Here is a 23,406-nt window from a genome sequence, read left to right as displayed (position 1 = left end):
CTGGATAGAATTTTCTTAATTCTTTGGGTGTGTGAAGTCTGCCAATCCGCATTGGGCCAAAGTGGTGGACTATTAGCCAATCGCATTCTGAGAGGAGACTCGTGCTCAACAACGGGCCGAATATGGGTTTTTTTTTGATTGAACTAAGTAATGACAATGAAAGTGTCTAGGTATCTATTTTTATTTGGAAGTGCACTGTAATGCCAAGAATATTTCTAATTTACGAGTAGCTTCCGAGATGTGACTCGCACACACTACAGTTCGTTTCATGTAGGATGGTGCGGGTGACAGTTCGTGAAACGAAAGTTTGCCGCAATTTACGATAATAGTGCGTATTATAAACGTCATAATACGTACTATTATACAGGAAGAAAATTTTTTTAGTGCGGATATTTTTATATTTTGTACATAAACAAAATTTAATGATCACGTATTTTTTCTTTTTTTTTTTAACTCAAAAATAACAAAATTATCGTTAGCTAAAGTTAATTACTTTTGAACAGAATTTTAGGGTCAAACTATTGTGCGTTTATTTTATTTTCGTTTGATACCTAAATAACGTCACCAGATCACTTTTAAGCTGAATATATCTTGTTTAGTAATAATATGTACATTATTTTGTTATTTTAGAGACATAAATTAAAAAAAAAATTACATAAAATGTATCGAACTGTTTGTAGATTTATATTCTATTAATGATACAGAACCACGAAAAAAAATATCCGCACTAAAGACCGAATCACCCTGTATACAGGCGGCTGACACCGTACCCATGCTATCTGAAAAACACTTTAACTGTGCAAATTAAATAAAAGCTTTTAAAAATCACATCCGAACAGAAACACATTAAACCTCAAAAAATTCAATGTGCAAGGGCAATGAGACGGTAACCATGACGCCATGACGCAACGTCGACTCCAACCTCCATATCGATTTTGTAAACAAAGTGGCACACAGTCACGCAAGTTTCTATTTCTAAAACACGAAAATAAGTTATTAACTTTTTGCCAACGCGAAAACATTCATAACATAACGGACCTAATGAAACAAAAGTTTTTTTTTTATTCAACTTGAAAAGAAGATTTTATAACTTATTTGAAATAGTTAAGTAAAATAGAAGATATCATAAAAAAGAAATAAGTATATTAAATTTTTAATTACCGAATGATTTAAAAGTAGCTTTTAACAACGATCGTCTGGTATTAAACGGATTAAAAAAAAATAGAATTATATCAGACAAAGCTAGTAATGAAATGAAATAAAGATTAAATAGTTGCCATGGCTGGATTGACACGAAGTTGGTATTTCCACAATCTATTGCCACAAGAACTATCAAAGTTAATCCACACATGACGTCACTAACAAAAAAGATACCTAGATCACAAATAGATACTCGTATATAGTTCACTACCTATTTGTGTAAAAATTTAAATTATTTTATTCATGCTAGGTTAAAAACTCCAATGCTCTCCATTACGTACGTCCTACAATAAAGAAAATTGACTTTATACATCGTGTATGTTATACCTATTGGCTATTAGACATTTTTGACTTATACATCGTGTATTCATGTTATACCTATTGGCTATTGGGCATTTTTGACTTATACATCGTGTATTCATGATATATCTATTAGCTATCAGACACTTTTATACCTCCTTGATGTAGAAACACTTTCGTGGATAGGTAAACTTTAAAGTATTACTAAACTTGTCTCACAATGTTGTCATTTGTTTGGTTACTGCGAGATACCTAGTCCTAGTTAACGTAATTTCAAAATGTAAACAGTCTCTCGCAAATGTATGAATAGTAAAGTACACAGTTTACTCTTGACTCTTTGAGACTAAACAACTAAAATACCATTCACAAACATTCCTTGACTTCATTGTGCCACTCAATTGTCTTTTAAATCTTACTTTTAAAACGAATAAGATTGACAGTCATAGGAATTTTTGATGTTTGAATTACTTCTTCGTTATTGCAAAAAAGAAAGTTCAACGTGTACTTAGGTACAATGTTGCTATGGCAATTGCTAATTACTTAATTACCTGCTTGTCTATACCTATAACTTACTTTAAAATATTTAAAACAGGAAAGATTTGTTTTTTACAGATAAACTCTTAAAACTATTGTAACATTTTTTTTTTATTCCGGTGAAAGCGGGCTAACTTGGTAGGAGGAGGATGAGGATCCTCCTTCCCTTTCAACACGACATCGTACCGGAACACTCAATCGCTTGGAGATACGTATTTGTCGGTAGGGTGGTAACTAGCCACAGCCAAAACCTCCCACCAGCCAGACCTGGACAAATTAAGAAAACCTCAAAAGGGATCAAACCCTCGATCTCCGTTTTGTAAATCCCCGTTTTGTAAAAAACGATGAATTTTAATATGAGAGAGAGAGAGAGAGAGAGTAGATACAACAGGCTAAATATTGTCGCATAAAATGTGACCTGCTATCTGGTAAATAAATCTTTATCCACCAGGTGAATATTTTCTTAAAAAATTACATCGCGACTTAGGTTCATAAAATATCATAATTGATGAATTTGTTAACCGCAGAAAACAAAGTCGCGAGCAACAACTAGGTGGGTTTTCAAGATATCTACTAATATAAGAACTATAGATAAAACAATTAAGTTTCCCTCAGATATAATAAATAATTTGCTAGTATTTATAATGCATATTAATGACAAAGATTAATATCAACTGAACCAGCAGCCTTGCGAATGAATGCAAGCTAATTTACTGTACGCAAGCAGACAGTGCTGATTATATCAACATGGTTAATGTGAATAACAAAGTGGTTGTTATATACACTTGACTACACTACAATAGAAATACAACATACTTACTTATCCAAATAATTATCTATTTCGTAGTAACAATCCTCGGAATAGTCACAGAATAAAGAATGATACAGAATGAATCTATACAGCGCGGTAAGGTAGGTGAAACGAAAAAAAAAACAAACGTCACGCGTCTCCTTGACATTTATATAGATTATAGACGAACTTTTATCATATTTGTATTGAAATACAAATATAAAAAAAGTTTTAACACGTTTAACAAAAAAGAGATTTAACACGTGACAACAATAATGAAAATTGATATCTTAGACTAATAAATAATCAACCTAAAAAATACTACATCTTATTTTTTTAATTATTGTGAAAAGTTTTTAAAATAAAAATACATAAGACGCCATTTTTCTTGGATAATATTGAAAATTATTGATGCGACGCTTCGTGTCATACTGTATTCGTTTTTGAATTTGTATTTGGAATGGCTACATCCCTTCCCTGCCATGTTCCGTATGCTCTATCTGCCTATTATTCTTTAATCTGTGGGAATAGTGTGATGACTGTTGAGTTTAATGTCAACACTCAACATTTGAGGTCGTGACTCTATACGTTTCTTTCAACAATGAAAGCTATAAATTGTCTATCGTTGCTTAAGTGCTAATTTGCTATTACTTATGACTGTTTCTACATATACAAAGCTTCTTTAGATCATTAACTCGAAGTTAGAGTGAGTTGATTTAAGAATTGATAGATAAAAATTAACGGCTAAGAGTTTAAAATTGACGGCTGCGTGGCGCAGTAGGCAGTGACCCTGCTTTCTGCATCCACGGCAGTAGATTCGATTCCAAGAACTGGAAAAATATTTGTGTTAATAAAAATATATATTTATTCACCAGTGGTTGAAAAATTGAATATTTGTAATTTCAAAAAAAATTGTGTGCTTTAGAATACACGACTGAAGTAAAACTTCTTTAACCTTTAGACGTACGTTCGCTTCGCCCGACCACAGTTTTTGTAACGCATTCAGCTTACTCCCAAAGTCAAACGTGCATGAAAAAGTTTTGCTTAAAAAATTTAAATGTCTTATTTTTCCTTGTGTTCTAATAAATTAACTAAAGTATATGTTTATGAAGGTATTCAAATGATAAATGTATGCAAGCCAACTGAATAAAGACAATTAGAGTTCAACCGTAACGTCCGAACCTACGCTCCCAAAGGGAATCTGGTTTTACTTGTCAATTACAGTATTAATAACTTAAATTGCAGGCAAAAAACAACAACAGTCGTCGAAAAGCTCGCGGTCGCCGTCGCCGGAGTCAGCGGGACCAGCCTCTCCAGCCAGTAACGAATCCTTCCGCCCTATCCTCCGCACTCCGCCACCCTCCCACAGCGGTCCACCCCCCTCCCCACCGGTACCCACCCACCCTGTCGCCCCTGTCGCCCCGGAACCTACCGGCCCTCTGCCTCTCCAACCATGTCCGGTGTGCGACAGAACCTTCGTGCCTCAATCCCTCGCCAAACATGTCAAGATCTGCGAAAAGATGAACGTCAAGAAGCGAAAGACCTTCGACTCTTCGAGACAAAGACGTGAAGGTATTCTTCTTCTACTCTCAATTCACTGCTTAGTATTGAAAAGTGGTGGCATTTGATATTGCAAGTATTAGTGAGTTTGAGGTTTTAGATAGTAAAACAGAAGTAGAGATTTCAAAGTAGACGTAGATTGGGAAAACATTCTAAATGGTGACACATTAAGCTATTATTAGTTTTAGATGCGATGACCCAATTAAGACAGCTAGTTCGGTTTTAAGAGGTTTTTACATTAGAGCATGATTTGATAAAATATGTGCTGATTCTAAATATTTTGTTTGTGGCTAAGGGGTGGCTCTACCGAGCGATTGTAACATTGGTGAGTGAACAAAACACAGTCTTGCCAATTTAACTGTTATTGTGAATGTCTTACTAACATTGCGTATGTACCTAGCCTACATAATTCCTGCGTGTTCCGAGTCCTAAGTACTAAATGTGGAGTGAAGTAAATACTGACTGATTGACTGAATGACTTGAATAGCATATCTTTATTGACCTACAAATAGAATGTTTATAGTGCAGCAGCTGTGTTTATTTGCTTGAGTATATCGTGAGAGACGCGTGAAAGTTGACTTGATCTTAATGTCCCCTTTCGGATGAATGAGTCCCGATCACGTTATACAAACAGGGAAGTATGTACTTAGTATTTCTATACAAAACATTCTAACGGATAACTTATTGAGATACAAGTTTACGACACATTTGACACAAGAAGAATGCTTTGCTTTTTGGAAATTGAATGTAGTAAACAGAAAGATGACAATGCAAACTTATTTCTGTGTGTAAACTAAAGGAACGTCAGCACAGCAAAACGCGAACTTATTTAGCATACATAGGGAGGCGTGTGACATCGAAATCCGTTTACCAAAAACCGTTGCTTAACAACAAATTATAAACAAACGTTTTTTTATATCACACCTGATGTTAGATGGAAGCGGACATACTTGGAAGAGGCACAAGTTTATTCTACCCTTAAGGTACGGGTTCATTCGCGACATCGTACCGGTACGCTAAATCGCTTGGCGGTACGTCTTTTCCGGTATAGTGGCAACTGCCACGGCCTAATAATGCTTATCACTGAGCCGACTTAGAAATTATGAAATCCTAAACTGGCGCGTAATGGGAACCCAGGACTCTCTCTCTCTCTTAAGAACCACAGTACTACCGACTGCGCTAAAGAGGTCGTCAAGATATAATTTTAATTATCACATCTAACCCTGTCCCCCTCAACAAACGACAGACAAATTTGTTGCACAATATGGGTGTAATGCATCTCCATATCTAATTTCTCTATGACAATACCAATACATCGAAAACCAAATCAAACCTTCTGAAATTAATATTGATAGGAAAAAAAAATATTTTGGTAGAAAAATGTTGTCCCATAGTCCTTGACTTCAAATTACAATTCAAAGTCACGAAGATAATGTTTCGCACTGCTTACAAATGACACACCAGACCGCGAAATGTAGGACCTTACCTGCACGTTTTGTGAATAATAAGGACCTATAGATATCCGTGCGATTATGTCTAGTTGGCAAAGTAAAGCTATAGGTCAAATCTACTTATAATATGTGTAGTATAAATAACGAAAATCTTCATCAAAATCGGTCACGCCATTTCGGAGGAGTATGGCAACCAACATTGAGACACGAGAATTTTACATCTATACTTATAATAAATCTGTAGAGTGGTCAATTCTGTACATGAAATATATTTCCAAAATAACTATCAGGGGTGATCGATACTGATGCCAAAAATGCAATCAGTAAAATTTTTGTCTGTCTGTCTGTCTGTCTGTATGTTCTTTATAGAAACAAAAACTACTGGACGGATTTTAACGAAACTTGGTACAATTATTCTACATACTCCTGGGCAGGTTATAGTATACTTTTCATTACGCTACGATCAATAGGAGCAGAGCAGTGAAGAGAAATGTTGAGAAAACGGGAGAAGTTACTCATTTTTTTAAGCTTCCGTCGCGTGTACAGCCTTAATGGTTTAAATTATCTATAAAAACACATCAGCATATATAACATTATTACCTATTCAATAAAAAAAGAATCATAATACAAACAAGAAATACGCTAAGCCATCGCGCGTGAATACTAATTCATACTATATGGATTATTTTTGTGTAACGGTTGCCGCGCTCGACGCGACTCGCGGGGGGGGGGGGGAAATAAATAAAGAAGTGCAGCCTTAATGAGTAGGGTAGGGGTAGGGTAGTGGTAGGGTAGGGGTAGGGTTGTGATAGGGTAGGGTAGAGGTAGGGTAGGGTAGGGTAGGGTAGGGGTAGTTGAAAGTTTACAACGACTTTCACGCGGATGAAGTCGCGGGCGTCCGCTAGTATAAGAATATAGACAGGTAGGTACTAGGTACAGCTCGTTCGCATTAACTTGACACTTGGCTACCAAACACAGTACCAACATCATCCGAGCCATGTGTCAAGTTATCCTCACGAGCTGTACCTAATACCTACTTAAAATCATAAATCGTTTATCTTAATCTTAGTTGTCATACTCCTCCGAAATGGCTTATGCGATTTTGATGAACTTTAAATTATATGTATATATATTCGGTAGATCTGAGAATAGGTTGTTAGTCAGTTTTTCTACTCCTAAGTGTTATGGGTGTATACGAGTACCTTACAAATTTTTATAATGCATAACGTTTGCCGTTGCCGGGTCAGCTAGTTTCTATATAAAAATACTGAAACTCTGCATTCTACAGTTTTTTCCGACTCATATAGATTATAATAAAAAACAAGCTTACCTACACATTTTTTTCTTGTAATCAATATTTGTAATTAGAGGTGCGGTTAGCATATTCAAGGACATTGCTAAATTAAATTACAGGCACTGGGACTAACGCACGAAGTTTCCGAGACTTACCTACTTCTATACTTCTATACTTATATTTTATAGAGGTAAAGTTTGTGAGGTTGTAGGGAGTAATAGTAATCTATACTCAGTGACGTGCATAAAGTTGTCGATCAGGGTATGATAAACAAAAAAAAACATCTCTTAGGGTATGCAGTACTTTAATGCACGTATGAAGTGCACGCCACTGGACTATACTAATATTATAAATAGGTAAATATAAAGAAGTAAAGTTTGTGGTGTTGTAGGTACTGGTGACCTCTGGATCTACTTAACCGATTTTGATTTTTTTTACCAATACAAACCCACGTTATTTGTGAGTGTCATAGGCTATATTTTACTACCGTATTCCCAAGGGAACCGTATTTCACGGGGAGTCTGATAATACTATATATTGTTGGATAGAAGCAGGCGTTACTTTGCGGAAGTTCATCATGATTGTATAATGATTTATTTATTTTGCTATCATCCGCGAAAAGCCGACGAACCCATGCGACAACGTCACTCAGGTCCGACAAAATACTCTCTACGTACGTTTCACCCCGAAACCAGAGCATGCTCAGGAGATGTTGACTACAACGTACTACATTGCACGTTGGTACGACGCATAGGTTCGTCGGCTTTTCGCGGAGGATAGCAAAAAAAATAAATCATTATAAAACTATATATTGTTGTTCTGTTGATTTGTTTTATACAAACACATAGTCTGCGGCTTGTGCCCTAAATTCTGATACAATGAAGACGACTAAATTTACATAATATTTATGCGTCGGGCTTAGTTTGTTACTCAACGCCCACAATCTTCTAACAGACTATGCATATGGCAATCTTGACTCATCATTAAATAAGCATTGTGAAGGCATGAATGGTTTGCTTTACCTGTTATGTTTTGGATATCCGATTAAATGCACGTATTGCTAAACTTGTGATCTCCATACAAACTATACTAAAGCCAAATTCTATGTGGAATGTTTATCAACAAACAAATTTAAAGTGAAGGTACAAAAGGTATGTCATTTCATAGGTATTTTTTTTTAAATAGAGATATTGTTTTTTTTTTAATTTTATACAAAAGATATTACGTAACTATATATGTATACCTATATGTATCTACTACCTAGTTGTTCTAAACTTATCATTTTATGTAAATAAGTAGCCCATAGACATAGAATTTATAGCCTTTTAATTTTTAATTTGTTTGTTGATAAACATTCCATATCGAAATTGGCTTTAGCATAGATTTTTTGGTTTTAATGCGATGCAAAGTGTCAAATAAAACACAGATAATGCAAGAAACACTGTAGCATGCTCACACCATGTACCACAATTGCAGGCACGGACTTAGAACAATACTTGCCAAAGAATTTCGGTCTTCCAGAAAACAGCCCCTTCATAGAGAAGAGCCCGCCCAATACTGCCAAGACTGCGCTGAAGCCCAAATCTCACTCAGTGAGGAGTGCTATCATGAAGGTAAGACATTTAATTTACCTACATACTTCTATAAGCCAGGTTCTCCTATCACATAGCCATAACAGTTCAGTCATATTACATAAACTTCATAATACTTACTTACTAATATTACCAAACTATTTGAGCTTGTGTCACCGTCACCTTTTTACCATCGCACTGCAAGTGCAGTGCAAGTACTGCTTTCCATCCCTACGTCATTGACATAGGCAAGCGTAAGTATATCATCTTAGGCCATATCTACACTTACTATCAAGTGAGATCGTGGCCAAGCGCGAGCTTATTCCTTATAAAAAAAAAACTTAATCACTACACATTCAGTAGGTTTTAATTTTTGGTTCATCTTTTCTTTACAAACACTTAAGAGTCTAGAATGACCTTGAGATGTCCATTTTAACCGTTTCTTACAACTTGATATCTTCAAAACAAGATGTGATTGCATTTTTTATTCAAGCGCGTTCTGTCTCTGGCCATATCTACATGTAGCATGAAGTTAGATCGCAGTCAGACACAAGAAAGAAAACTAATTCGATTTTTAATTCAATATGTCTAGATTAGGTATGTAATAATAATTTGACTGCCTCGTTGGTCCAGATGTGGCTTCGGATCACGAGGTCCTGAGTTTTTTTTCTTAAGAAATTTTCAATAAAAAATCTTACCCCGGATTTGGAAGTTGGTGTTACACCCCCATGCCTCGGAGAGCACGTTAATCCCATCATCCGACAGTAACTGTTAATTTACCATTATCACCCTAATCCCACCAACCCGCTTTGAAGCAGCGTAGTGGGTCTAAGCTTCATATCCACAAAGGAGGCCTGGCTCTGCAGTGGGCCGTTAATGTAAACTGAAAATTATAATTATTTTCCAGCCAGTAGCGGACTTGCAGAAGTGTCCGCACTGCAGCCGCAACTTCGGCATGCGCGCGTTCGAGCGGCACGTGGAGTGGTGCGCGGACAAAGCGAAGATCCTGCCGGCCGCGCCGCAGCAGCCGCCGCCGCACATCGCTGACGCCAAGCAGCGGCTCAATGCGCGCACGCAGTACAAGGCGCCGCCTGTTCGCGGTAGACGGTATGTCCGAGTAACAACCAACATAATGAAAAGAGTCCTACGAGTGTATTAATAGAGGTTAGTTAAGTCTAGAGCTGATCTACTTACATGAGTCCGGACCACGTACAATTATGATCTCAAGTTGCTTGAACTACAAATTCGATTTTGAGTATTTGGGGAACGTCTCCTAATTCAATTCAGGCCTAAACTAACTAGCTAATGTTAAGTGTGCTCTACATCACCCAAGAATGGTAGAAACTTGAAATTGTATATCTTTCATCATCTTTTTCCTGTGAGTAACAGCTGAGCAAAAATATACCTATATCTAATGAGATCGAAACGTTTGTCAACAATTCGATGGCGCTGATCCGAGCAGCAAAGGTGTGGAATCCCCTTCCGGCGCCCATGTTCACGAACCCATTAATTCAAAGCGTTTTAACGCTCCACCAGTCTCTGTCATGATTTTTCGACGCGTTAATCTCTGGAACTTAAAGGGAAAGTCGGTCTCGGACTTTCAGCCGCGGTCGTCTGCTAGCTACGAGTACTTATAAAATTGTCCTCTACTAAAAATTACTCTATGTGATAAGTGATAAAAGAGTGAGATGTTATTCGATATGGATAATACTGTTCTCGCAGGTCATCGCAAACTCGAGAAAAGTCTTCCAACAGCCGGTCAACATCAGTGGAGTCGGTGCGCGGGGTATCCCCGCCGCGCGAATTCGGTGACTACAGACACGCCAGGACACGAGCATCGGGTGAGCATTGAGCATTATTATAATGTGCAAGTTAATACTGCCTTCTTTCTGTTCAGCCAAGATTTAGGAAGTGGTAGTGCCTCGGAGAACACGTTAAGCGGTGCTGCCGATGATAATCATTAATATTTGACAGTGGTTGTTAATTAATTATCATTAGGCATATTAAAATAGGCTGATAATGATGATGATGGTGATGATGTTGCTGTTGGTCCAGCAGGACTAAGATGCGCGACATATCTCGTAAAGATAAAATCCCAATTAATCCTACGTTGCTTTTAATAACGAGGTTCTGGATCGCGAGAAGAGTACACAACTCGACGCTCCCATTCAATAAACTGCGCGAACAATATGATTTAACTGTCTCTGTTTTCATGTAAGCTGTTTGTTACGCATGTTATACCTACTGATAATTTCCTGTTTTCAGAATCGATGTCAAGTAACGACTGCCATGATGATGCTTCCCCTCACGTTCCCGTTATAAGGAATTTGAGAACATCGCAGACTAATTCATCGGGCGATGCTAACATCAAAGCGAGGCAAGCTAGACTTGCTAGAGATCTAAGCAGCTCTAGGTATATTCAAACGTTTCACTTGATGTCTTTTTTTTTTCATTTCAACATTTAGCAAATAAGGGGAAAGGAAGGAGAAAAGTAACTTACTACAAGTATTCTTTGTGCAGTTTAGTATAATATGTATGTCTTTTTTCGTTCCTGACTCCTTGTTTGTAAAATTGATTCTAAAGCTACAAAGATATACCCTTCCTTTCCCTTTCCATAGAAATAACCAAGAACCAAAATCACCCCCAGTCCAACAAACCAATACAGACCCAAAAATAATTAAGAAAGGCTCAGAAGCAAAATCGCGAAACTACTTAAATACTAAAAAGAAGCAAGACAAAATAAAGAAGCTCGAGGAGACTATTTCTATGTTCAAGAAAAGAACTAATGACATGCCAAAACGGAAAAATATTAAAAGTTCTAAAATACCTCTAGAGAACAAAGAACCTACAGCTAAAACTCAAATCCCAGTACCAAAGAAAAGTAAACCTAAAGAAAAGAAGGTCATGGAAGTAAAAGTTGCTGAGAATAATAAAAATAATCTTACAGATATCAAAAAGGTTAAGTCTCTAAAACCAGCGGGACCTTTGAATGCCACTTCTCAAATAAAACTGAAAGAACAAGTTACATCCAAACCCAGAAAAGATGCAAATACCATAAAAGAAAGTACTATGAGTTTGGATAGTCTAGATGACGAAGCAAATACAAACAGAAATAAGAAATGTCAATCAATAGGTGTAAATACTGAACTTTTATGTCCTTGTGTACCATGTGTAATACATGATACTCTGGAGCAAAAGATTTTTATCAAACAGCAAAATAAAACTAAGCAGTTAGAACAGAAAAACCATTTAAATCCAGAAGTCGAGCTATTGTTCAAAAACCCACAAATGACAAGTTCTTCTGATATGTTTTGCAAAAATGAAGTACAGGTAGAATCTTTAGAAGATGTAACATTTATAAACTGTAATGCATCACCTATGACATTATGCAACCCAAACCATGACAAAAAAAATCGTTTCGATAGAGCTAAATCAGACGCGAACCAAACTGTTCACCTTTTAGAAAACATAGAAGCAGACAAAAGCTGTCACGAACATATTAATATATTTAGAGAAAACACAAAAAAAGATGATATTGCAGATTTATCCGTAGAAATTCTAGAAGATAATTTAGAACAAGATGTAAGTGATAATAATTTTGAGGATTCCTTCGAAAATAGAAATGAAGTTATCGAAAGCGATATTATGTGCCGTTATGGAAGTGGGGATACATATACTAAATTTACTGAAGATCCCGATGATTTAGATGAATTTATTAATTTGACTAATAAATTGATACAAGAAAACAACGAAAGTTATCAAAAGGTACCTGATATTGAAATATCGCTTGACAATATCCATACACCTCAGACTAATTCACTTGAATCTATTAATGAAAAGGCAGAAACTACAACACGTGATGTTTCAAATACTTTTCAAGAACTTAAAAATGACTTGAAAAATCTTTTAGGAGAAACCAAAGACGAAAAGAAGGATGTTAATGATATATTTAACAATGTAAATTTACTAGAGGTTAATGAACGAAACGTTTGTGATATGGATCATATTACAATGTATGAACTTAAATTTTATGAACAAGAGTCAAATATACAAATCGAAAATATTATATCAGATAATCTTTCCTTAGAAATTAAGTTGCCTGCAATAAATGAAACGAACCGAATCTCTAAAGTAGAAAAGAGTGAGAGAAGTTATAAACATTCTAAAAACCAAAAAGGATATAAAAAGTGTAAATTGTTAGGACAACAAAACAAGTGTGAAAATGAATACCGAACTTTTATCATAAAGGAAAAACAAGAAAATAGTGACGAAGAACCACCTTTGAAATTGCCCCGTATTGATATTAAGAGGTTTCGTTTTGGTTGTTAATAATAGTTATTATTTGAACCTAGAACGTAGCAACAGTAGTTTATTTAGATAGAAACAATTTTACACAACTACTATCTCACATTGTAACTATATTACTAGATACTATACATTTATTAATGACTGTGGAAGTGAGAGAATAGAAAGTGCACCTGTGTTTGCGCTCACACTTGTGCACTATATTATCTACTGCGTACATGACTAATCTCATCATGTATTTTTGGTTGCCTGAAAATTCGGTTGGGAGCATATCGATATGAGAACACTAAACAAATTAATATCTTTTTCAGACTTGATGACAATTATGATCCCTTCGTGTCAGCTGCTAGGCAGATGAAGGAGCTCATGTCTTCAGACACAAACATTCCTAAAAAAGTCCAAAACACCTCCAAAGATCCTAACAGAACCTTACCTAGCTTACGCCCCGCTAAAGATAAACAGTCTACACAACAATCAAGATCAGACAACTCAAAAAAGATAAAAGACACGATCAACAAAACATATCAAAAAACACCAACATTACAAAGAATGAAATCTTTCGGTAGCACAAACAATGAAAATAGTAGTAACTTTTTCGGTGGAAGGTGCAATTCCTTCAGAATGAATAAAAATGATAAAAAGAGTAATCAAAAGCTAAATACAACGTTTACAAAATCTAGTAAGGAAAATATAAGTTCAACCGAAAAATCTTACTTCAATCGTTCTAGCAATTTAAATAGGTCCTTCTCAAGTTATTCAAATTCAAGTTACAGTACACCAAAATTAAAAGATAAAATCCCTAAAATATCACAGTCAATGCATCATGGTTTTCAGCGTAATACTATAAAACAACCTTTAAAGTTAGATAAAATAAATAAAAGCGACGACAAAAAAGATAACATAAATCTCGATTCAATACTTTCTTATGACAACACATCTATGACTGATAGTAATTACATAGACCCTAGACTTATTAACGAACATGACAACTTGCCAATAAATGTAAATACTATATTAAATAATCCAGACATCATAAGTAGTATGGAATCATTGCTTACTACAGAAAATTTACCGGCAAAATTTGAATCTTTCAGTACTGTTAAAAATAACCACAACAAAAGTATGACAAATTCCATATGTCCCAAAGTAGAAAACAACAATAATCTCAACCTTAAAAAGATAAGTTCGTCAACCCTAAGCGATTTTAGTTCACAATATGATAAAATGATGTCTTCTCTAGAACAAAGTATAGCATCGAAGACTTCCGTTAGAGATGATGATTCTCTTTGTGAAGACTTTGATCTCGAAGAATTTATGATTTCGTTTGATGAAGAGGTTCATAAACAAAAATCCGAGAATATGCGCATTTGTAGTTCCACAACCAGAGTTGTAGCATCTGACATGTGCAACAATGTTAGGAGTTCCGAAACGAAAGTTGTTAATTCTCCCAAAGTAGTTAATAGTGGTAATAACGGAATAATACCAGTAAATAAATCTGCATCTCTTATTTTTAGCAATAACAATGTTGTGAGTGATAAACTTTTCCCGTCCTCCGTCAAGCGTTCCACCTCCCTCCTTGATTCCCTTCAGAAGAAGTCTGGAACAAAAAACGAACACTCAAAAGGTCGCCACCAAACAGACCAGGTAGAAGAAGATCTTATGCAATCTCTAAAAGATTTCGATAAATTTTACGAGTCTGAAAAGAAGGACAACCAAACTTTAAACAAAGAAATGGTAGTCAGCAAAAATAATAAAAATGTATGCCACAATACGGCAAAGAAAGAATTTCGTCGAACGACTGATTATAAGAGAGGTAAAAACGATAATACGTCCAACGGAAACTATACACCGAATGGAAAATCAAGCTCCGATTCAGCGTATAGCAGGTTAGTCAGGTAACTAGTTACCCATGAAAATTGCTCAGAACTGGTATATGTTATATTTTCATAATATTTTTTTGTTTCAGCTTAAATAGAATTTCACCCTCTAAACTATCATTATGCAATGCAAAGGAATCAAATGGAGTCGCATCATTAGAACAAATACCTGCCAGGTCGGATTCAAGCGGGAGTCAAAAAGACGACATTCGCTCTATATCCAGTGAAGAGTTCTTGGCTATGGAACGATCGGCCGAATTAGATGGACCAATTAAATCCTCTAATGTAATGCAAAGATCAGAAACTAACAAGGATGTGGAACCTTTAAACATAGATGGTAAACACTCTTGATTTACTATTACTTCTATTATATGGAGAATACAGAATGCAACTACCAGACATGCCTCACTAAATGAAGGCTGAAGGTTTGCCTATGCTCGTTAAGGCTAGGTAACAGTAGCCAATTATGGAGTTTGGTCTGTGGTGGCTTTGAAAGGTAGCAAGTTTCAAGGATCCAGACCCGCAACCGCTCTAGTATAAAGTGTATTTTTCTTTAATTTTTCCTCGACATAATATGAGAAAACAGTCGCTAGTCACTAAACTTCGCGGCACTTCGGAAAACAGCGTTAAAGATCAGGGTATTTAACGAAGGGTTGCCACGACGCCAATGGTCTGGCGACTGAAGACATGATATCCCGTACAAATTATTAAAGTTTATACTTGGACATTTAGTCTGGAGCCTTGAAATCTTCCAAAGCTACCAAAATCAAACTCCATAATTGGTTGCCGTAGGTATCTATAGTCGGAGCATGAGCTGACAATATTCATCCTTCATAAAATAAGATACCTATTGTATGTACTCGTATGTATCGCATGATAGCCCAGTGGATATGACCTCTGCCTCCGATACCGGAGCATGCATTTTAAGAAATTAAATATCACGTGTCTCAAACAAAAGAAAAACATCCTGAGAAAATCTGCACGCCACAGAATTTCCTTAATTCTCTGCGTGTGTGAAGTCTGCCAATCCGCATTAGGCCAGCGTGGTGGACTATTGGCCTAACACCTCTCATTCTAAGACTCAATATCAGCAATGAGCCGATTATGGTTTGATAATGGTGATGATGATGACTGTTTTAACAGATAAGCGCGTGAGCTCCCGCGCATCATCCCACCACAGCTCCACGTGGCGGCGACCTGAAGCACTGAGCTCCAGCGGCTCCGACTCGTCCCTTCACCGGCCGCGCAAAGACTCGGTGGAAGCGCCGAGGCTGTCGCGCTTCTGTCACGAGTGCGGCAACAGGTTCCCCGTGGACACGGCCAAATTTTGCATCGAATGCGGTTTTAAGAGACTTTTAATATAAACATTATTATGAATGTGTGTGAAGCGATTTCTAGTCTAAATAGTTTGTCGAAGACTTTGAGCTACAGCTTGGCAAGAAAGTGTAGAAGCGGAACTAACTTTTTTTCCCTCTTACAACAATAATCAACTTGTCAGTTGTTAGTGTCTATGCTGTCAAAAGTGATTATTCTGTCGTCTTCGGTCTTTGAAGGTTAAGTTGTTATGGTTACGTTTACGTTTCTCGTATTCGTGTTGCCATATTGCCGATAGCGGCGCCTCTATTAAATTCTACTCTTTTTTTGCCAGGCTATACGTCATTTTGCACGGCCAGAAAAGTGTGGCCGTGTCGATGCCATTTATTGTTTCTGCTACAAACGCGGAGATGTCGAGAGCTTTCTTTCTGTGTGTTAATCAGTGGCGTGCACGAGGTTTTTGCCTAGGGTAGGCACTATACGAATAAATTGCACAAAACGGAAAATTCCTTCTCCAAATAAGCAGTGCATTTTTGCATCTATGAAGTGCGCGCCACTGATGTTAATGTAATACGTATTTGGGTTTTGCTCAGTGTTAATACAATATTAATATTTATTAACATTACTGTCTCCGTAAATGTAACGAGTAAAAGTTTTATATATATTTTATTTATTTTACAGTGTTTTGGGTTAGTTAGTTTATTAACTTATTCAACCGCAAAAGGATCTCTTGGTCACAACATAAATGCTTTATTGTTATGTTTATAGAAAAATTATAATTATAAAAAATCAAAAAGGTTCCAAGTGCTTAGTAACCAAATGTAACAAGTAGTTCTAATAATTTTTAGTTTTTATAACTTAGTGTTACCAAAAATAACTGCTATAGTAATTAGTGCCTTCCCTTGGAGTTAAGAGTTTATTAATCTTTACTAAATATTCCTAAAACATTTGACGATTTATTTATTGAAATGGGGCCAGCAGCTTTTTTTTTTAATTCAAAAATACTGTGATATATCAGAAATACATGACCATTTAAACTTGAATTTCAAACTATCACAAATTAATTAAGTGCCAATTTTTTGTTTTAGTTTTGAATGGAATTTTATGATTCTATATTTTTAATTAGTTTTTGCACTTGTTACCAAAAGTATGTTTATTTTATATTTCATTTAAACAGTTCACGAATTTCCAAAATAACATCTCCTTTTCTACAAATGTAGCCATTTCTAACAAGACTGATTTTATTTTCACTGGTTTGAAAGTATGATCCTAACTTACTGTTATAATGCATTGTTTTTATTATTATTACTATTGCAATATCATGTAATAAATTAACATTTGAATATTGATTTGTTTTAATTATCTCCTATCCTGTTTATCTTAGACTAGCAAACGCCGCGCGGTTTCACCTATGTAGTTACCGTCCGAGTAGGAATACAAGTATAAAAACATAGCTTATATCACTCAGGAATAGTGTAGCTTCCCAACAATGAAAAAAATTTTTCAAATCGGTTCAGTAGTTACAGAGCCTATTCAATGCAAACAAACAATCAAATCTTTCCTCTATAATATTAGTATAGATATTTTTCTCTTTAGTTATTTCAATACATTGAAAAATCATTTAATTTACTGTAAAACTTATTTTTATTGTTAAACTTAAATATATTAATTATTACCATACCAAAACAATTACAAATCATTTTTACAGTACTAATCATATGATTATAGTCTGAATGTGCCCTTGTAGCCTTTTCTTGTAGGAATGGCCCCTCTGACACGAAGCCTTCTCAGAGCTTCTCTAAGATGTTTCGGCTGCAGTGGTCCTGGCTCACCAGAAGTCTCCAGTACTTCCAATGCTGAAAAAATAGCACAGCTTACCATATACTGTTTTTTTTATATGTTCATTCATTATGGTTGATAATATCGGTTCACTGCTGAGCATGTTGTTTTAAAACTACCCATCTCATGCACATTGGCCAATCATCTGCTTAAGTACAGAAAGAAGAGGAACATCTTAGCATACAAATAGAAGAATTTACTTATTTACTGAGTAAAGATTTATTTGAAAAACTGGTTTAAATTGTACTTGTTCTTTCAAAAATTATTAAACATGGGTGTGATTATGTTCTTTCTGATCTCACTGAAGAAAGTCGCAAGATTTTGAAAAATGCATGAAATTAAAAATTACATTGATTCAAAATATGCTAACAATATACCTGACAAGGCATGATTGTAGTCAAGTACAAATTTATTCAAAATAAAAAATATGTATATTAGATAAAACAAATACATACCTTCCTCAACAACCTCTCCAACAAATACTTTAGCAATACCAGACATGGCTATCACCACATTTTGTCCCACTGAACACCCAGTGATGGTTTGCATCAACCTTTTTACGGCTGCCTTGGGGAATGCTGCTCTCCTATACATCTCATACCTATTCAGTTGCTCTTCAGTGAAGTTTGATACCAGTACTCTGTGAAGATGAGATTTTATATTACTAGCGGACGCCCGCGCCCTTTTTCTGCGTGGTTTTCTATTTTTTTTCACAAATCCCACGGGAACTGTCGTGGACTTTTTAGAACTTTTAAAGGGGAACAATTCTGTCATACATGATTTTTGCAAAACTTTAACTGTTTACACAGCGCACGCAGCATAAGGTCTCAATAGGAAAAAAAACCCCTGATTTTGAAACATTCTTTATTGGTGATCCACTCATAGTGGTCTTAGCGTGATAATATATAGCCTTCCTCAATAAATGGGTTATCTAACACTGAAAGAATTTTTGAAATTGGACCAGTAGTTGCTGAGAATAGGGTGTTCAACCAAACAAACAAACAAACTCTTCAGCTTTAAAATGTTTGTTTATATTTAGATCACCATATATTTATTGTAATTGACACCACCAAATTCATGCTCTGGTAGGTGTATAGATTTTGTAAGATAAAGTTCCACTTTTGACATATTACTCAACCCGTAAAACTTACTGCATCTTTTCTCTCTCCTCCTCCTCCATTTCTTTTTTGGTTTTTTTCTCCCTTTCCCTTTCACTCATCAGCATTTCCTCTGTAGTTTGATAATCCATACTTGACATATCATTCATTTGATAGTTACTCATATTTGATACATCAGCATCCCCTTCTCTTAGTTTGAATACCTCTCTACTGTTGTCTAATTCATTGTCATCAATTGAATGGTTGTTGTCAAATGTATAATCATTTATATATGATTCATACTGATCAGTAGCATCAGTCAGTGCATCATTTGGGTTGAATGTGTCGGCAGTTTCTGTGTATACATTTCCGAGACCTTCTTCTGTTGTGACATTTTGCAAACTTTCAGTGAACTGATCCCTCATTGTGTTTTCATTGTCTGTGCTGTTTATACTTTCATTGCAGTTAGTTAATGTGATATCTATCAAAAATATACCAGTGGGTTAAGACTAAGTAGATATGTACATTTTTTTTTAAGAATATTTGCCATATCATTTTTTAATATGACCAAAATTTCAGTTCCCCTCCAACTGGTCGGGAAAAACTGTAGGAGTGCGAATGACAATAGGCCAACACGGCGGGGATTGAACCACCACCCCTTGGTGATGAGTCTGACCACTTACTTACTTACTGACTCTCTTAGCTACTGAGGCTATTCAATTTGTCTATGCTATAATGAAAAAGTGTGAACCAAATGTCTTGGAAATATACAAAATTGCCAAACTCTATTTATGGAGTAATAAAAGAAGATTAAAACAAAAAAACTAATGTTAAATTTAATTGAAAATTACTCAGTAGATTTTTAATAGGTTATGTTTCATGCAGATAATATATTTACTGAATATTTGGAAAAAAGTGTTTCAAGAAACACTACTACTTACATTCAGGTTCATCCCTAAGCAGCCTATCTTCTATTTCTAAAGATATATCTTGGGAGTCGTCTTCATTTGAGTCACTATGATCCAACTCTTGTGCCAATTCTTCCTCTGTAAAAAGCAATTTTATTTGAAGTAATAAATTAAATGTGTACAATGAAATATTATTGTTTGGGTTGCTTTTGGCACTAACCTCTTAACCTTTCTGCTTCCGACAAGCCGTCGCTGCTTGGATTGTCAGCCATACCACTAAACAACTGGGCCACTGGCTAAATTAATTTAATTTGAAAAACAATTTCATTTATCACAGAAATAGAATAATATTTTTAGTAGCTCAATAATTATTTATGTTTTTAATGTTTTCATTTCTTAGCTGACTTTGACAATGACATTGACATAGATGATAGAATGACCACTGACGTTTACAAAATACTTGTTTTATAATCTGTCTCAAGTTCTAAAACTTTAGTACAAAGATTTTTAGACTTAAGAGGATAAGTATTTGCTGGTTGCGGAAATAAATTACTAGGTACTAGAGATAGAAAAATGTTCTGAATTATTATTAGAGGTGAGTCGTACTTGCTAACACACGTACTGAGTGTTGCTATTATTTTTAGTTATTAGTTATTATTTTACACGTACTCCTAAATAATCAGTAGCCAGCGATTTTACCTCATACAGTAAGCGTAAATTAATTTCTTAATGATAAAATAAAAAGAGCTCTTGCCACCATAAATATTCCTGTGCTAATCAAGCCGTCAGGAATAAGTCAAGATGATGGTAAGAGACCTGATAGATTGACGCTGGTTCCCTGGGAAATTAAATGAGCCCTAATGTGGGATGCTACATGCGTTGACACTTTAGCACCGTGTCATATCAGGAAGACAGAATCAAGAAAGGCGAACTGCAGTAGAAAAAGCTGAAACCGGTAAGTGGCACAAGTATGCCTCACTGACTGAGAGTTACATATTTGTACCTTTTGTCGTGGAGACCCTTGGGCCATGGAGTAGCAGTGCCAAAAAATTTCACCGAATCATTTCACCGCGGCTAGTTGCCTCAATTGATGACAGAAGGGCTGGCTCAGTTTTCATGCAAGGGATCAGCCTGGATGTCTAGCGCAGAAATTGTGCCAGCATTCCACGTGGGCATGATTTGTATAGTTATTAGGATAAGGTAGCGTTCTTTCTTGTATTCTCACTCAAAAAAAATAGTCTAAGTTCTACGTTGTCATTCTTTTATTTCAGTTTCTAAAATGACATTAAATACATGCGAGTTTATAACCAAGGTATGATATAATAATCCTCAATTCAGTCGCGGGTAACATAAGATAAACATTATAGTCTTTTTTTGTTTTTCTCATTTGGTTTCTTCAAGTATTTTAAAAGTAAGAACGTGCTTTAATAAACCTGGATGAAATAAAAAATAAATAAAAATCACCATTAAAAATTGCTGCTGACTTTAGTTCAAAAATATATCGTATGCGGAAATAATGTCGCTGCTACTACGTTTTCGTTTATGTAGATTCATTTTTCTTCTTTAAACGCCATGTAACCACAGATATGAGCAAATCAAAGACCTTATACTTATATATAACTTAGTAAGTATAAGTATAAGTATAAGGTCTTTGGAGCAAATACTTTATGCCTATTAGTAGTACAATTACTACAGTAGTACAATTAGTACAAATAATTACGTGTAGAACTGCCCTTATAGGGTGTAGACAACTTTAATATTTTAATCGAGTACAAACAATTTTTGAGCGGCAAATCCAAAAACCGTACTCGACTAAAATACGAAAATTAAAAAAATACACGCATTAAGCTTCTACAGTTGAGACTCTGGACCCGTGTGGCCTGTTACCTTTCAAAGCCTCCACACTCATAGGAGTAGCCAGGAGTCTATCTAGGGGGGCAGCTGCATCTCATACTATGAATTAATACTTTCCGACCAAAACTATTTCTGAACCGACCGAATTTCAGCGCAGCAGCTTCAGTTTACAGTAGCTATATTGTAATTGGGCTTGATTAATTTGTATTTATGAGGACTTTGCACCTAGATGCTTGTGACTGTCATTAGGGGTCTGACGATGAAAACGAAGGACCGGTAATGGAACTCATCAACGGTTTACAGTAGCTATACAATGTGTTTTAAAAATACCGTCCTATCCAAAATGTGCGTGTAAGCATTATAATATTATAAACAGAAAAAATATTTAAAAAATATTATTCAATAATTAAGTATTTTTATCGTGATAATAAAGTTTCTAATTTTAAACATAAATTGTCCCAAAACTTAGAAAATTTAAAAAGTGACAACACTGTACTATCAATTATGGTACGTATATCTAGATTATTACCTCCTACCTACACACCTGTGGCACAAAAGTCGGCAAAATTGAAAGCCTTTTGACAATGCCGCGCCGCATATCGTAAAGGGTAGATAGTAGGTACCATCGTTTTCGGCGCCCACTGTCTTTGAAACGCCGCGCCGCCGCCGACACACTTGCGATGTCTGTAATGCTGTGTTTAGTTTGCTTGCGCCACTCGCCCAAAATGCAGACTTAAATTAGTAGTAGTAGATCTATTTGCGACAGAGCTATTACTGTGTTCCAGAGTAAAAGGGATAGTTTTTGGTGTAATGTATGTTCAAGTAATGGAAAATAATCCACTAACCATTAATTCATCTGCCATCGTCCATCTGCGTAAATTAACTTTTCGTGTTTACACACATCACAACACGCCAGTTATGCAAGCAAGCATGCATGCTTGTACATAGCACAAGATGATAAAGCACCTTGACAAACCCATCACCTTGTTGTGTGTACTTGTGTGTTTACTTGCGCATTCAATACCGCTTTGAATAGAAACGTGTAAACGCAGCACAAAACATAGATGGCGGCGTTTCTATTTTGTAGTAATGCCTACTAATAATTAATTAACCTATCTCAACTTTTGTGTTGCCATGTAAGTTTATATAATTTTGCGTTTTTTTATGTTAATTTCGTGCAGGGAAAAAAATGTATTTCTTTAAAAATAAGGACTGCATAAAAATAATGTATACACGATACCTAAGTACACCCTTAAGGGCCGGACGGTATTTCCCTCAGAATACAGAAAAACATATGTTTTTCTGTATTCTGAGGTATTTCCTATAACACACTGTATTATTATTGGGCTTGATTATTTTTTCATTGATGAGGACTTTTCACCTATTCTAGGTCTAGCTCCGTCTTCAAATTGATCAGCAGGTAAAACAAAATATTATGTTATTTATCGTTTTTTAGTTTAGTCGGTACGTTTTATATTTTTGAAATCGGTTGACTTTTTTTTTATTTTTTTT

At 35.6% G+C, this 23,406-nt stretch overlaps 2 protein-coding genes across 7 annotated transcripts in view; one reads left to right on the top strand and one right to left on the bottom strand.

The window, feature by feature from the left end:
- The window catches only part of LOC112049011 (homeobox protein 2), a 45,759-nt gene extending 28,218 nt beyond the window's left edge, over window positions 1-17,541 (top strand). For 3 of the 6 annotated variants that reach the window (XM_024086763.2, XM_024086740.2, XM_024086756.2), the window contains exons 2-9: window positions 4,070-4,396; window positions 8,606-8,742; window positions 9,608-9,807; window positions 10,423-10,541; window positions 10,966-11,113; window positions 13,317-14,900; window positions 14,972-15,219; window positions 16,026-17,541. In XM_024086763.2, coding sequence (XP_023942531.2) covers window positions 4,070-4,396; window positions 8,606-8,742; window positions 9,608-9,807; window positions 10,423-10,541; window positions 10,966-11,113; window positions 13,317-14,900; window positions 14,972-15,219; window positions 16,026-16,246 — 2,984 coding nt within the window. In that variant the 3' untranslated portion in view covers window positions 16,247-17,541. Of the gene's footprint in view, window positions 1-4,069; window positions 4,397-8,605; window positions 8,743-9,607; window positions 9,808-10,422; window positions 10,542-10,965; window positions 11,114-11,318; window positions 13,011-13,316; window positions 14,901-14,971; window positions 15,220-16,025 lie in introns of all 6 variants that reach the window. The other 3 variants (XM_024086775.2, XM_024086770.2, XM_024086747.2) reach the window with 3 other exon arrangements.
- Window positions 17,542-17,816: 275 nt separating this feature from the next.
- On the bottom strand, window positions 17,817-20,452 carry LOC112049544 (transcription initiation factor TFIID subunit 11). Its single transcript, XM_024087481.2, has 5 exons — window positions 20,261-20,452; window positions 20,074-20,178; window positions 19,187-19,613; window positions 18,491-18,675; window positions 17,817-18,052 (listed from the first exon to the last, which is right to left on the bottom strand). Exons 1-5 carry the CDS (start codon window positions 20,310-20,312, stop codon window positions 17,919-17,921), a joined length of 903 nt encoding a protein of 300 aa, XP_023943249.1. The 5' UTR covers window positions 20,313-20,452; the 3' UTR covers window positions 17,817-17,918.
- Between the last annotated feature and the right edge of the window lie 2,954 nt (window positions 20,453-23,406).

The sequence above is a fragment of the Bicyclus anynana genome, chromosome 19, assembly GCF_947172395.1.
Source record: "Bicyclus anynana chromosome 19, ilBicAnyn1.1, whole genome shotgun sequence".
Taxonomy (NCBI): Eukaryota; Metazoa; Arthropoda; class Insecta; order Lepidoptera; family Nymphalidae; genus Bicyclus; species Bicyclus anynana.
The sequence above is the reverse complement of the archived record's forward strand: the minus strand, read 5'-3'. Positions and strand labels throughout refer to the sequence as shown.